This window comes from Sinocyclocheilus grahami, unplaced genomic scaffold (assembly GCF_001515645.1).
Source record: "Sinocyclocheilus grahami isolate Dianchi unplaced genomic scaffold, SAMN03320097.WGS_v1.1 scaffold651.1, whole genome shotgun sequence".
Lineage (NCBI taxonomy): Eukaryota > Metazoa > Chordata > Actinopteri > Cypriniformes > Cyprinidae > Sinocyclocheilus > Sinocyclocheilus grahami.
Genome location: NW_015505830.1, coordinates 249,228 through 265,805, shown reverse-complemented (window position 1 = coordinate 265,805; position 16,578 = coordinate 249,228). Strand labels below are relative to the sequence as shown.

The window sequence follows — 16,578 nt, the reverse complement described above, 5'->3', positions numbered from 1 at the left end:
TTTGCATCCACAAAACATGTTTTTATGGTGGCACATTGCATGCAAATCTGTTAGTAAACCAACCACTGATTCAAATGCATTGCTTCATATATTGTTTGACACACAGTTGTATTTAGTTTAACTTGACGTAAATTAATTAAAAAAACTACCGAAATATAAAAAACAGCAAAAAACAAATACCAATAAAAATGTAAAAAACACACAACAAAATTACTAAACAACCTTACATTTAAAATGAAAACAGAAAGTATTAAAACAAATAATAAAAAAAATAATGATACTAAAATAACAGTCCATGAGCTGCCTTTTTTAATCAACATCAAGATTTTAACTTAAAGTGTATAGAAATGTATGTACATTTTTAGATAATTTCACTATTTTAATAAATTTTCTTCCTTCACTAGTTCTTATTAAATGGTCCTGCAGTGTTTAGAACCTACAAAGCACATTTTAGCTGAAAAAACAGATTAAGACTGTTTACCAAAGAGGGTTCTGCTGTTGCTACAAGCCGTAATATATAGTGAAAAAGTGAATAAAGTGAAAAAGTATTAATGGTCTGTCGATTCAAAGATTCTAAAAGAAAGTGCTCAGCATCTGCTGTTGCTATGGTGACTCGTGCAACACAATTTCTGTTCGACTCGCGAGCGTCTATTTAATGCCACGTGAAAATACATGCATTTTGCATACGTTTTAAGAAGGTTGAGTGACCACAAAAAAGTTAGTCAGGTAGCGTATTTTCACTTTGCAGTAAATAAATGCTCACAAACGCAAGTTGCTGAATAGGCAACCATAGCAACCGCTCGCACACTCGCCGTCAGGATCATTATTGGATGAAAAACTGATGAAACAGTTATAGAAATAAGTATTTGTGGTCTGCCAATTCAAAGATTTAAAAATAGAACGCGCTCATCTTCTACTGTTGCTATGGTGATGTTTGCAAGCGAATTAAAAAATTCATGTTTTTGCAATTAATAAAGCTGGCCTATAGATTTATGGGTTATCACTTGGACCAGCGTCCTCGTGTTTTATCTTCTAAAAAAGTTCCTTAATGTTCAATTTAGAACCTACAAAGCGCATTTTAGCTGAAAAAAACAGATTAAGACTGTTTACCAAAGAGGGTTCTGCTGTTGCTACAAGCCGTAATATATAGTGAAAAAGTGAATAAAGTGAAAAAGTATTAATGGTCTGTCGATTCAAAGATTCTAAAAGAAAGTGCTCAGCATCTGCTGTTGCTATGGTGACTCGTGCAACACAATTTCTGTTCGACTCGCGAGCGTCTATTTAATGCCACGTGAAAATACATGCATTTTGCATACGTTTTAAGAAGGTTGAGTGACCACAAAAAAGTTAGTCAGGTAGCGTATTTTCACTTTGCAGTAAATAAATGCTCACAAACGCAAGTTGCTGAATAGGTAACCATAGCAACCGCTCGCACACTCGCCGTCAGGATCATTATTGGATGAAAAACTGATGAAGCAATTATAGAAATAAGTATTTATGGTCTGCCAATTCAAAGATTTAAAAAGAGAACGCGCTCATCTTCTACTGTTGCTTTACGTTACTAGTTAGTAATCTGTAAATGTAACTCGCATTACTTGTAATAAGTTACCCCCAACACTGCATATAAGTATATGCATTCAACAGCATTTTAAGAAGGTTGAGTGACCACAAAAAGTTAGCCAGGTAGCCTATTTCCACTTTGCAGTAAATAAATGCTCACGCGGAATAGGTAACCATTTAGCAGCCGCTCGCACGCGCTCCGCCAAGATCATTAATGGACAGAATATCGATAAAACATGTTTACTGTCATTGTTTATCACACTATTATAGGTATGCATATCCCAACAACGTCATTTAAGTCATTTAAATTACGTGTTTGGCGCTAAAATACATGTTAGCCACAGAAAATACCTTTATAAAGTAGAGCCCAGGAAGTGGCTGTATAATTCGCACGCTGATTAAAAGTAAACCGAATGGATATTTTCAGTGGAATGCATATGTGTGGGACTTCTGTGACAATATGGGAAGCTGTAGGGATCGTCGGTTACCTCTCAAGCGGGCACGGGTGCGCTGTCAGTGTGGCCCCTAGTGGCCCCTTTATCCAAAAGTGGGCGGATGGTGGTGTGATGGTGCCGTCCTCTGCCCAATGGCAGCCCGGAGTCTCCGGAGAGGAGAGAGCCACTTCTGTTTCCATCCCCAAACCCCCCAAAAACCCATCAGCCCGCTCCGACTGAACGAACCGCGCGATGACACAGCGCGTCTGGGAGTTACGCGCAGCCTAAAAGAAGGACGCGCAACTGGAACTAAACGCGTCTCATTCTCTCAGTCCGTCAGAAAAGCGTCCGTATGTCACCATGATCCTCTTCTCCTCGCGCAGTGTGCTGCTGTCTGTCTATTACCCGCAGATCTTCCTCATCCTCACCAGCGGGAGCTACCTGTAAGTCTCTAAACGTCTAAATCTGTTGGTTTCGTGTTCGTGCGGTGCAAGACTAAAGTTTGGACGCGCTAGACTAGATTTCTTTCGCAGTGCTTTACAGCGAGCCTATATATGAATCGCTTTACAAAACGAACATATAAATGAATGTTTTGAAATGCATTAGTTGGACAGGTGATGGAAAGCCACCTAACAAGTGTCTAGCATGCGTGGGCTCTCCTTTGATACTGTTTGAAAAACATCCCACATCCTTCACAATATCCCAAAGGAACATGTGCAGGATTCCTGTTGGATTTTCTATCATAATATGGAACTAATTTAAGATACCATTGGATGAATTCTTTTTTTCTTTTTTTTTTGTGGATTTCTCATGGAATACTGGACAGATGGAGTTTTTGGTGTGCAGTTTTACTGGAAATTGTCATAGCTTTGTTGGGAATTGCATTTTAAAAGATCTAGTGTTTTTATGCTTGGAACTTTAAGGAAAATTCATGCTTTGGATCCTTTAGAATTGCTGGCTTTTATTTATATATATATATATATATTTTTTTTTTTACTATGAACTTGGTTGATGCATGTCCAAAGTGAGCTGAGCTCGAATCTAGACAAAGAAGAAGCTCAGATATAAGATAGATTTCATTTGCATCACTACATCATTCCCAGAATTCCTTTTGCAGAGTTTTCATCACTTAACTATTATTCTAAAATGCTGAAAATAGTCAGAATAAAGAGCGAGTAGATGTGTCTAAACCTCTGACTGACCGTGTTCGAGGATGGATTAATAAAACATTAACGTTTAGCATTGATCCGGGGAGATTTCTGCATCTGGACTGGTTTTTCTGAAAGATCCTGTGATGCATTGAGTAAATACGGTAGTTAATATTTGATCTAGATAAGCTTAATGAATGATTCTATGTTGATGGTGTTAATTAGACACTTAGGAACTTGTGTTAAAATGCAATATTGAGTTTAATCTAACTTGTTAGATTTTTGTCTAATTTCTTGAAATCATGATCTTTCAATCTAAATAATGTTTTGTCAGGTGATCATGAAATATGTGCGATGTGGTGGTTTTATTCTGATTATTTAATACGGCTGAATCATCGTAATCATTTTTAGGGTCAGGATCGATAGAAATACCTCCTTAATGTAACAATAACTGAAGATTTAATCTTGTTACGGTGTAGAAGAGGGTATTAAAGTGCAAATCTGGTTCAGGCTGGTAAATGTAAGTGTTCAGTGTTGAAGATGAATGGAAGAGAATTTCATTTGGCCACTGAGTGGCAGAGAAGTTCAGTAAGAGCCATAAATAAAGTCTGTGTTCAATTATGAGTTACTTCTGTTTTGCAGACAGACGGTTCCTCGGTTCAACCTTCACCTGCGCTAAACACCAACTCAAACACGTTTTGCATGTAAATGCATTTGATTACAATAATACTAATGAAGTAGGGTACAATGGGGCTAGTTGTCACACTGAATATTTCTCATTTAATGTTTATTTCTGCGCAGACACAAAGCCTAAAGCAATTGAACATCACCACTGTTATTGCGCAAGAAAAAAAAAAGGTACAGTTTGGTTAATGCACATTGATCCCTATAGCGGGGCAAGTTGTCACGATATATGGGGTCATCTATTTATATTACAGGCCGTTTTAAGACTTTTCAGCATAATGTAAACAATGAGAATGAAGCCACAAGAATATAGAAGCTAACATACGTGCATCTGGCCTATTGAAATTAAATTCAATTGAATAAACTGCATGTGACAACATGCCCTGGCTTTTATGAATTCTAAATTTTACGAAAATGTGCATTGTAAAAATTTAATAGACAACTAGGTATTTGAAAAAGCATTGCTAGAGAAAACAAGTATTTGTGTGATTTGACTCAAAGTCCTTATGCCAACTACTCTGTGTGACAACTAGCCCCAGTCTCCCCTAGATTTACATTCATACATATATTTACGTTTCAAGTAAATTGTATTTGCATCTTGCCCAAATGAACATATGAACAGCATGTTTGACTGACAGCGATGCATTTGGTCTCCAAGCTGATCTGTAAATTTTTCCTCCTAATAATTTCTTCCCAAACCTTTGTTGTGTCTCTTTGTCAAATGACCTCCAGACCAAGGTCCTAATTTAGCAGCTGGAGACCCCAAACTCAATTTTCAAAATAGATGTGGGTTTTTGCTGGCGTTTAAGTGGGTAAGTCTATGTGAAGCATTGGTTTGCACATCACAGAGGACACTGTTGTTTGCTTTTACATTTTAAACCATATTTATTCGGCACGTTGCAAATTTGATACATTTTGTGGAATTAAGGGCTTTTAAAGCAAGGTTAAAAAGGAAGTGCGTGGTCGGTGCTCTTATACTCACTAATATTTATGGGAATGTTTGAGTTTTTTAGGAAGCAAGAGGAATCCGGGAATCTCTCACAGGGTGAATCTACTTCATCTGAACGATTTTTAATACAGTTGACTGATTCAAACTAGTTTTATAAGTAAAATTTGGTTTCTAACACTATAGACGTTGGTAATTTAGTATAGTGATTGAGTTCCAATTAAAAATTGTAGAATTGGTCCCCTTCAATTCTACAATGTAAAAAATGATTGTGATTTTAACAGTAAAAGACTGTAAAAATGCTACAGTAAAAACCTGTTAACTGGTTAACAGTAAGTTTACATAATATATTCAGTGAATAAATGTAATTACATTTAACATACTTTTACAGTAAAATACTGTTTTTGGAAGTGAAAAGAAAAAGTGAAAAACTGTAAATTGACACTCCCAGAATTCCCTGCAGGACATAGTTGATGATTTTTTTGTTGAAATAACATGTTTCTTCTTAGTTTTTTCTTATCTGTTGTGTACATTAGGGTTTCATCTTACATCTAATGTTGTTAAATTAATATTTATTGCATTATTTCAGTATCAAGTGTGTCACCGTGATGGTGTTTAGTGTTTGTGTGAATGACACTGTGTGCACCTTCTATATATAAGTATTGTCCTCCGCAGCGTGTAGAAAAGCTGTTTGTGATGAGCTTTGGTTCATCGTGTGACTTTCTCATCACCACCAGTTTTTGGTGGCTATCCGTGCATTTCAATGGTTCAAAACAGATATTAACACTTCAGTATGTTGGTTTATTAACATTACATCAGTTAATGAAATATGGTATTTTATTGTGAATTTAAGTCAAGTCTCTAAAACCTAAAATGTTGCTGCCATATTTTTTTTACGGTGAAGTTCTGGCAACCACAGCTGCCGGTATCTTACCGTAAATGTCACAGATTTTTTTTTAACTTAAAATAAAATGTAAAATAATAGAGCATTGGCTTCTGTTATCACAATGCATCTTCATACAAAACCAATACATTGAAAACTCCCAGCATGACTATTTAATCCCAGATGATAAAACAACATCTTTTGAGAAAAATATCAATTCGCTATGTCCCATTAGTATGAAACATTCTCTACTATTCTGTAAGAGACATAGTCTTAATAAATTGCCGTTTTAGACATATAAATAGGCGCATAAAAGTCACATTTGCTCTTTTTCTGAATGCTTAGAAATGTACAGTTTGAGAGTTTTCCAGTGCCACTTCGTCCATGTTGGTAGTTTAGAGTTTGTTTTAGCAGGATTTGTTTGAAGTAGAATGGACTGTGTGATAGCTGGAGCCAAGCGCACGGGGAACATTTATTTTCTTGTGTTTAAAAGTAGAGTGCATTTACTCATCCTGAGGATGATTTATTCCTCATTTACCAGGAAATCCTACTCATGTTTGAAATCTTCCTCGTGAGACAGAACTGATTTATTTTGTCATATTTTATATGGAACACAATTAAACTTACTTTCGGGGGCTATATAAATATTGGTAAAAACATGGTTATTTTCAGATGGGAAAATACCATGTGTGTTTTGTTGGAGTTACTTGATGAAGAATAAAAATATTCTGCGTTACCTGTAAACTTGAGGACTAGTTTAATTAGCTTTAAACATGCAGCTAGCAGGTTACAGTTTGTATTTTAGAACAGACTGATGTTGATGTGGATCTTAATATTGATTTTATTTAATTATCTTTGTCTCAGATGTCCAATTGAGTCACAAAATGAGTCGGTAGTTGACTAACTGTAGCGTACAAAGCTGTAAAGTTAATGTGAAAATGTGTAAAATCATTTGGTGTTTCAGAAGAGTTTGATGAGAAATGTTCATATTTTTTTCTCTCTGATCTTTTCTGCGAAATATCTGAGAAACATAAGATTTAAGTGAAAACCACTCTTGAAGACGTTCATATTTGCGAGGCTCACTGTTTTGAGTTTTACATCACGATAACCTGCTCTGAAGGATCCAGTCTATATTCGACTTGTTTAACCGAAGACATCACTTGTTTAACCAGAAACAACGTCAGTCGGGACTTTATAACTGTGGATGAGCAGGACAGCCATAATAAGAGGTTTTAAATGAAAGCCAAATAAATTAAAGAAAAGAGGGTGGAGTGTTTCATTTGTTTCTAGAGCAGCGTGTTCTGTTGCCCACAATCTGATTTATGTAGCTATGGGAAAAAAACATTTGCAGATGAATCTATGTGATGACTATATCATATGATTAGTTTTGAAAAACACTGTAGAATCACACACACACACACACACACACACATAATATATGCGTATACATTATATATTTTTATATCTATATATTAATTCATTTATTTATTTACTTTACTTTTACTTTTAGTCGTTTAGCAGACGCTTTTATCCAAAGCGACTTACAAATAAGAAAAAGTAATTAAAACTAAAAGCTAAAACTCTATAAATACTATATATACACACACATTTAAGAAAATAAAAGAAATTAAATAAAAATGACAAATGCATACAACAACATTATTTCATTTCCATTTTGTATGTTGAAGTACTGAAATAACTCAAATTAAATCAAAATAAAACTTAATAAAAGGACAACATTACTACAACTGTAACTAAAACTAAAATAGATAGCTAATACAAATCAAACTACATTAGTTTATCAGAAATCCTAAAAAAAATAACACTGAGCCAAACACACACACTAAAATAACAACAGCTTACTGACACACAGTAAGAAATGGTTATAAAAAAAACTGAGACGGAAGTGAAACAAGTGTTTTGAATGTTTTGTAGCAGGGTGTTGCTCTGCAGTTAGTTAGTTGTTTTTGAATGTTTTGTAACTTGTTGTGTGGTTGCCGGTGTTGCTATGCAGTTGCTATGATGTTTTGTAGCTTGTTATGTGGTTGTCAGGGTGTTGCTATGCAGTTGCTATGATGTTTTGTAGCTTGTTATGGGGTTGTCAGGGTGTTGCTATGCAGTTGTTATGATGTTTTGTAGCTTGTTATGTGGTTGTCAGGGTCTTGCTATGCAGTTGCTATGATGTTTTGTAGCTTGTTATGTGGTTGAACCCTTTTTATTGATACATTTTGATATTTAATAACAAAAGATTGAGATCATATATATAATTTTTTTTAAAGGTTTTTGATAGAAGTTTCTTCTGCTCACCAAAGCTGGATTTATTTGATCAAAAATACAGAAAAATAGTAAAATATAATTGCAAATCAAAATAACTGTTTTCAATTGTGATATCTGTTAAAATGTATCAATTTCTTTGATCAAATCTGTATTTTCAGCATCATTACTCCAGTCTTCAGTGTCACATGATCTTTTGCTGATTTGCTGCTTAAAAAACACTTCTGATCAATGTTGAAAACAGTTGTGCTGCTTCATATTTTTGTGGAACCATGATATAAACATTTTTCCAGGATTCTTTGATGAATAGAAAGTTCAAAAGCTTTTTCTTGAGAAATCTTTTGTAACATTATAAATGTCTTTACTGTCACCTTTGATCCATTTAATGCATCCTTTAAATGCATTTCTATAAATAAGCATATTTGCAATCAATATTTATCTCACTTTGCATTGTATTCTCGGATTACCAAGGATACATGGGATGCTGTTTTTAGAATCAGGCCATATTACTTTTTGAAGGTGCCTATGATGCTCTCTAGATAGGCAGCGCACTAGGTTTAGAACAGATTTATGGATTTGGCAGCAAACCTCGTAGTCCTCATAGCGGCTCACCTAATGCCCAAACACACTGGTTTGGATGGCTTTGGAGACGCTTCATTGCGCCGCTATATTAACGTGTGGTCGAGTGTTAGTTTGTGTTCGCTGAAGGGTTTACATAAACATACACTTTTAGCTACTCGCCCCTCGTGACTCCATTATATGCAGAAACAGGAGATGTTTCTTAAACACAGAGCGAGAGAGGGGTCCCCCGACTGCATCCCACATGTGGTTTTGTATTTAAGAGTAATTCTTAAGCCTTTGTGGACATGGAAACACAACCAGAAAAGAGGCAAACCAGCCATATCCGATTTCCAATGAACATTCCGCGTCTTTGTTCCGTGCCGTTTGATCTATTTTGACGGGGAATACATAAGTTGCAGCTATTCTCCCAGCAGCGACACCGTCCCGTCCACCCCTGCATGCCGTTTTTTGCTGACACACGCATTGCTTGTTGCAACTCGCCCCGCTTGCGGTGCAGTCCTCGGCAGCCGGTGAAGTCACTCTTCAAAGTTGGCATGCGTCTTTACAGCCCTCATCTCTGACATGTTTGAAAGGCACATATCTGAACGGGTTCAATGCTCGTAAACATAGAAGCCCGCTTGTTTAGCCGCGCGGGTTTGTGCAAACACAGAGCACCGAAAATACTCAGCGCGCATATTAAGAGCGCTCTCGAGGGCTGTATCAACACGAGAAGCCATATGATGACAGAGATGTGTGCATTTGGAACATGACCCACTTTGTGTGGTCACAGTTGCATGAAAATATGAGTTGAATCGAAAAAAGGGGCATGAAAAATATGATCTTTTTTAACCAGTAACACATTGTTCTGTTCTGTTGTGTATATTGCACTCTTGTTTTCTATTCTGTTCTGTTTTATTCCGTTCAGTCATGTTCATTGGTGATGTCCTATTTTACTTTATTCTATTATGTTCTATTCTGCTATATCATGTTCAGTGGTGGTTGTATTTTTTTCTGTTTTACAGTTTGGCCTGTTCAATTCTATTCTGTTCAGTTTTGTTCTTTTAATTCATGTTCAGTTATGATGTTCAGGTTTTATTCTATCTTTACTTATTCACTGTTTTTCTTTTCTATTCTATTTGTTTTCATCCTATTCTGCTCTACAGTTATGTCTTGTATTATTCTATATTACAGCTATGTGTTGGCCTATTCACTTTTGTTAAATTCTATTCTATTTTGTTCAATTATAATCTGGTCACTTTTATTCTATGTCTTTTTTAGTTATGCTTTTATGGTCTGCTCAGTTCTATACTATTGTAATAATTTACGTTCAGTTATGCTTTTCTTTTTATATTTGTTTTTGTTTTGTTCTGCTATAAATTGATATCTCGGTCTATTATATCCTATCCTGTTGATTTTATTCTATATTAATATTTTGTTGGCCTGTTCTATTCGGTTTTGTTCATTTATTTTACTCACTTTTATTCTATATGTCATTTTCATTTATGCTGTTTTGGTCTATTTAATTCAATTCTATGTTATTCATTTACATTCAGCTATGTTTTCCTATTCTGTTTTTTGTTTCTTCTGCTCTATTATTGTATTACTGACTTATTGTATTCTATTCTATTCTATTCCATATTACAGTTATGGGTTGGCCTAGTATTCACTTCTGTTCATTTCTATTCTGTGTTGTTCAGTTTATATTCTGTTTTGTTCCATTATGCCATGTTCAGTTATGATGTTATGGTCTATCCAATTCTATTCCATTTTATTAATGTTTGTTCAGTTAGGTTTATGCTGTTTTGGTCTATTTAATTCAATTCTATGTTATTCATTTACATTCAGCTATGTTTTCCTATTCTGTTTTTTGTTTCTTCTGCTCTATTATTGTATTACTGACTTATTGTATTCTATTCTATTCCATATTACAGTTATGGGTTGGCCTAGTATTCACTTCTGTTCATTTCTATTCTGTGTTGTTCAGTTTATATTCTGTTTTGTTCCATTATGCCATGCTCAGTTATGATGTTATGGTCTATCCAATTCTATTCCATTTTATTAATGTTTGTTCAGTTAGGTTTTTTTTCTACTCTATTGGTTTTTACCCTGTTCTGCTCTGTAGTTACAGTATGTCCTGGTCTATTCTATTCTTTTGATTTATATTCCATTTATATTCACTTATGTTCAATTCTATTCTGTTTTGTTCAGTTCTATTCCGCTCACTTTTTATTCTATGACATGTTTAGGTGTGCGGTTCTGATCTTTTCTTTTCTATTCTATTTGTTTTTGCCTTTTTCTGCTCTACATTTATGTCTTGGTATATTCTATTGTATTCTATTTTTATTACAGATATGTGTTGGGATATTTACTTGTGTTAAATTCTGTTCTGTTTTGTTCATTTATATTCTACTCACCTTTATCTGTATCATGTTGAGTTATGCTGTTTTGGTTTATTAATTTCTATTCTATTTCTATTCTATTATTTGCATTCAGTTATGTTTATATTTTATTTTCTACTCTTTGTTTTTGTTATATTCTGCTCTCCATTATGTCTTGGATTATTCCATTCTAATATTCGATCTTATTTTCTATTCTATTCATTCTGTTCAATTCCATTCTGTTCTGTTGAGTTACATTCTACTCACTTTTATTCTCTGTCATGTTCAGTTATGCTGTTCTGGTCTATTCAGTTGTATTCTTTTCATGCATTACTGTTCATTTATGTTTTTCAAGTCTACTTTATTCATTCTCGTTCTGTTCTATTCTGTTGTTCTGTTCTATTCTAATATATTATATCCTCTGTATTGGTCAGATCTTTCATATCTCTTCTTCCTCCTACATTTTGCACTACCGTGGATGAATCACATTTGTCAAGCAATAAAATGCATTGGGAAATGTGCAAGTTTTAATTTGAGAGGTGGAAAGGTTCACCCATTTCAGTTAGTGCTTATGAGATATTATAGAGAAGGTGTTATTGTTAAAAGTAATGGCAGTACAAACAACACTTAAGTGCTTAATTCTGGCGTGTGTTTACGGTCATAAACCATCCGCCGTACTCTGTGATGCAAGTATCTCATGTTTATGTTTATCCCCAGTCTTCACTAGTTGTGTTTGTGTCTCTTCTGTCCCACAGGGCTCTTTCCTCTGTGGTGGCCCTTGGTGCGAACATCATCTGCAATAAGATCCCCGGTCTCGCACCCCGCCAGCGCGCCATCTGCCAGAGCCGGCCGGACGCCATCATCGTGATCGGAGAGGGGGCACAGCTGGGCATCAACGAATGCCAGTACCAGTTCAGATACGGCCGCTGGAACTGCTCCGCGCTGGGTGAACGCACCGTCTTCGGACAGGAGCTGCGAGTAGGTCAGTGCTTGTCACGGGTCTTTGGCCTGCTTGGTTTGTTTTCGGGGTGGTGTGGAACAAGATCTGTATTCAGACAATATTACCACTGGGTTCTCGATCGAAACACTTGCGGACATCCCTAAGCATCGCCATTCATCTCAACGGCAGTTTTGTGAATCTGTCAATATGTCTGGGTAATTCATCTAAAATCAAGAGGAGAAATAATAAATATTAGCCTATATTTTGGACCATTGAGACCTTTTGCATTTTTACATTGTTTTAAATTTCAAACTCTCATTATTATATCCAGATGTTTTCTCTTTTGTATTTTAATACCTATAATACTTTTTTTAATTCACATAAAACTAAATGGTTATCTGCAATACTACTAATACTATTAATAATACTATTAAAATTATGTATAATGTTTTTTGCAATATAATAATATTTTGGTTAATTTCAACATTTACAATTACTTTGCATAAATTAAAAGTTGCAGAGCTGACATGAACTAACAATAAATAGTTGTATTTTTATTAACTAATGTTAACAAAGATTACTAAATACTGTAACAAATGAATTTCTCATTGTTAGTTAATTTTAGTGTTAATTTTATTGTTATTTTATAGTTCTACTGACTTATTTTATACTGACCAATAAATACATTGTATTACTAAATTACAAATTTTATTTATTTAAAAATGTGTATGTATTATTTTATATTTTTATTTTTATTTACACATTTAAATCATATTTTAATAATAATATTTTTTATTTTAGTAAAACTTTTAATACAATGACTTTTTAATCAGTATAAATTAAATATCAATAGAACAAAACAATCTATAGAACAAATAACTAACAATTTTAATAATGTATCCTTTTTATCATTACAGTAATGCGTAGGAAAAGACAAATCTTAAATAATTATGAAATAGATTCCAGTTTTAAGCAAATTAAGCAATTAAATTAAGGAAAATGTGCTTAATTGCGGTGAACTGCATCTATAGAACAAATAACTAACAATTTTAATAATGTATCCTTTTTTTCATTACAGTAATGCGTAGGAAAAGACAAATCTTAAATAATTATGAAATAGATTCCAGTTTTAAGCAAATTAAGCAATTAAATTAAGGAAAATGTGCTTAATTGCGGTGAACTGCAAAAAAAAAAATCATAATGGTCTTTATTTTCTTTCTTTGCTTTGATCTTGGGGTGAATACGGTAAGCTAAATGTCAACTGTGTGATGAGAAGAGTGTTTTATTTAATTGATGTCTGTGCGGTTGTTGTTCAGGTGTTTTGGGAAGCCTGTAGCAATGATGCAAGAGCGTTCTGTGGCTTCAGTTCTGCACGAACACAGCTAGAAACAGTGAAGATAAGCGTATAAATGCTGCTTTGATTACACGGGATCCAGCCGTTTACTGTGACAAAAGCTCTGAACTCTTTTCAGAAGCGGGCAAGTGCGGTGTTATGAAAGAAGGCAGTCTTTGTGCTGTGGTTACACACACCACGCTGTACGTGCACACACTTGACCCTCAAAGGCTTGCGAAAGCATGTTTGTGTTGGTGTGATTAATATAGCGCTGATTAAGTGGAACTGGATTCACCTCTTGATTACACATTGACCGTACACATACACACCAGGTAAAAACGATGCTATCAGCTTACTTACTGCACTAACATTATGTTTGGAACCGCATACTAACTATTTCTGCAGTATGTAGTATATATAGTATGCATAATGTGAATTCTGTGCATGCACAGGCTAGCAAAGAGTGCTTTATCTCACAGTGCAATGTGCTCGACTTGACCTTCTGTTCGCAGTGTGATGAATGAACCTAAGGTTAAATCACCCATGAGTTTAACCATCTCTAATTTGACTTATTAGATGATCAGAAGGTTAAAGTGACATATTTCTAAAAAAAAAAATCAATTAAAAATATATAAAAATAGCCAGATTTATTTCTTACCATTTTAAAAAATAATAGGCAAATATTACTCAGGATTTTTGTCTTGTTTTCCGGCACAAATATCTAAACAGTCTTAAATCAAGAGACATTGCTAAATAAACATTAAGTCTTGTTTCCTGCAAAAATGAATCAAAATTAATTGAATTTATGCTTAAAACTAGAAAAATATCTACCTGTGGGCTGAGAAAAATTATATCTTAATTCAAAGTGAAAATAAGTTTATTTTTCTACACTATTTCTATAAAAAAATGACTTTTTTTGTATTGTTGGTTGACAGGGTGTTGCTATGCGTTCTTAGTGGATGTTAGAATATTGCTACAGTATGTGGTTGCTAGGGTGTTTTATTTATTTTTTGGTGGTTGCTAGGTGATTTCTTCCTATCTGGCATGACAAGTCTCTAGATTTTCTTCCTCGGGTTCCTCCTTGAATGTGCAATTTTTTCCCAGCTGTTTTCTGGTCCGGCAGGAGAAAATGGTGCAGCTGATCACTCAGTAAAGTATCAGCACACTCTCCTCAACAGCACACATGATTTTAAGGAATAAAACGCTGCAGAATAAGTTTAATACTTAGTGAGCAATAATCATTTGGATGCTTTCCTTGGAAAATGCATTGTGAATCCTGGTAACAGATTGTAGAGCCTGCCACAATCACTCTGTTCTTTCTTTTTCACGCTCTCTCTCTCTCTCTCGCTCGCTCTCTCTCTCTCCATCGTATATTTATACAGTCATAACGAGCTACAACTGGGCAAGCATTTACATTTTCATGGCTTTTGTGTGAAGAGGCATTCCTGAGCGGGTTGCAGGGTGCTTTGCTCTTTCACACTGTCATTTATACATTTCCCCTCATTTAGAAGTGTTTTGTCGCTGTTAAACTGCGGTCAGACGCTCTGTAAACTCCCATCACGTCAGCCCCACAAAACGCATCGCAGTTCCTTTGATATTTTACACTCCTGTGGTGAATCTTTGAACTTTGTTTACTCTCGTCCAAAATACGGACGGATGGAATTCTCATCTTTGCTCATTTATAAACTACTTTAATTGGATTTTGCACTGTGTCCTGTAGTCTAAAGCAGTTGTACATCTAGAGAAGCATTCAATTATGTTGTTTTCATTGTCCTACTGTATATATATATATATATATATATATATATATATATATATATATAAATGTTTTTGTTTTTTCAAAATGTTGATTTGAACATTAAGGCAAAATGAGAGCATAATTAACTCTTTTATGTGTAGAATTTAGGGTACAAATTTGGGACTTAATCTCACAATTTCTACAAAAAAAAAAAATCAGAATTGTGAAATAAAAAGTTGCAAGAAACAAGCTTTTATGCATTAGTGCACATTATTCCAAACAAAAAAGTACGTCCAATCGATTTTTGATTGATTAAATCAAATCCTGGCCCATGTTTTTTCTCGTTGATTGTCCTGTTTTACTTGGACACACATGTGAAACCGCAGTAAAATGGGCTGAGAAAAGCTTTTCATATTGACTATTACATCATGTCTTTTGACTTTTTTTGTTGTCCATACGGTTGTCATTTTGCCATTTGAACTTTAATAATGTTTTGCATGTCTCAGTATTTATTTATCATCTTTTTAGGTATTATTGATTATGCAAATGATCAGTGCAGCTTCTCAATAAACTCTTTAATTAAAAATAAAGGTTACACAATTTTTTGAGCTTTTGTTCTCACTCTTTTAGGTGCCACAGACCCCAAAATATGATCATCCTCATGCAAGAGACCCCCATCCTAAAATTTAAAAGACAGCTATATATTTTCATGTGTAAAGAACCAATTTAGACTCTGAAAAATGTATATTATAAATATTGGGAAAATATTATTTGGAAAATATTTAGTTTCTATTATGCTACATTATTACTTGTTTCTACTCACTATAGTACACTTAGGTGTATTCATTTATTTTAAAATATATATAATTATTATTATTATTGATTTTTTCTCCCTTTATTTTTCCTTATTTTCATATTTTATTATAATTTCTGTTTTGTTTATATATATATATATATATTTTTTTCTTTTATGGTAATAAATTTATTTATTTAAAAATGATTATATTATATAAAAAATTATTTTATTATTATATACATTATTTTATTTTCATGTCTTTTTAGTAATCAATGTACTTAATTAAAAATATATTTTTAGCATTTTTATTTTATTATTATTATATTATAATTATTTATATAATTATTAATTATTTCAATTGTTTTATTTCATCAATTTATTTATTTAGTTTAATCTTATTTTTATCACTCATTTATTTTTGCATTTTTCACAGTGTTTTTCTCTCAAATTTTCCATGGACCCCAGTTTGAAAACCTCGTCATGAAACCATCTCTGTCCTAGTGTTTTAATGGACCTGGAAACCAGTATACTGATCTGACGAACCTATAATGAAGATTAATATCTTTTTTTCAATCCTCAAAGAGCCACACAGCAAAACCCTGCACAGAAAGCTCAAAGTAGTGTGAAAATCTTTCTTTTTTGAGAGTGTGGAGCATCTCTCAACTAACGTTATTCACATCTGGCTGTATTTCAGTATGGTTGATAAGTGAACGTGTCACTTTGCCGATGGTGGCGGATGCTGAAGCAACTGCAGAAGTCGGCATAAACACATTCACTGACTCATTCCCATGTTGTTCTGTACGTGAAACCTGTGAATTGTCCTTATGTGTCGCCATCAAAGGAATAGTTCGGCCAAAAATGAAGAGGAAAACCATTTTGATGGCTACCTTGATGTTGGCTGTG

The 16,578-nt window shown here is 34.1% G+C and overlaps 1 protein-coding gene across 3 annotated transcripts in view; it reads left to right on the top strand.

Annotated features, from left to right (window-relative positions):
* Positions 1–16,578, top strand: part of LOC107558594 (protein Wnt-7b) — a 61,882-nt gene that overhangs the window by 24,640 nt on the left and 20,664 nt on the right. For 2 of the 3 annotated variants that reach the window (XR_001605500.1, XM_016242254.1), the window contains exons 1-2: positions 2,229–2,437; positions 11,624–11,850. Coding sequence is in view for 2 of the 3 variants with exons in the window: in XM_016242254.1 (XP_016097740.1) it covers positions 2,355–2,437; positions 11,624–11,850 (310 nt within the window). In the remaining variant the exon portion in view is untranslated. Of the gene's footprint in view, positions 1–2,228; positions 2,438–11,623; positions 11,851–16,578 lie in introns of those variants that run through there. The other variant, XM_016242256.1, reaches the window with a different exon arrangement.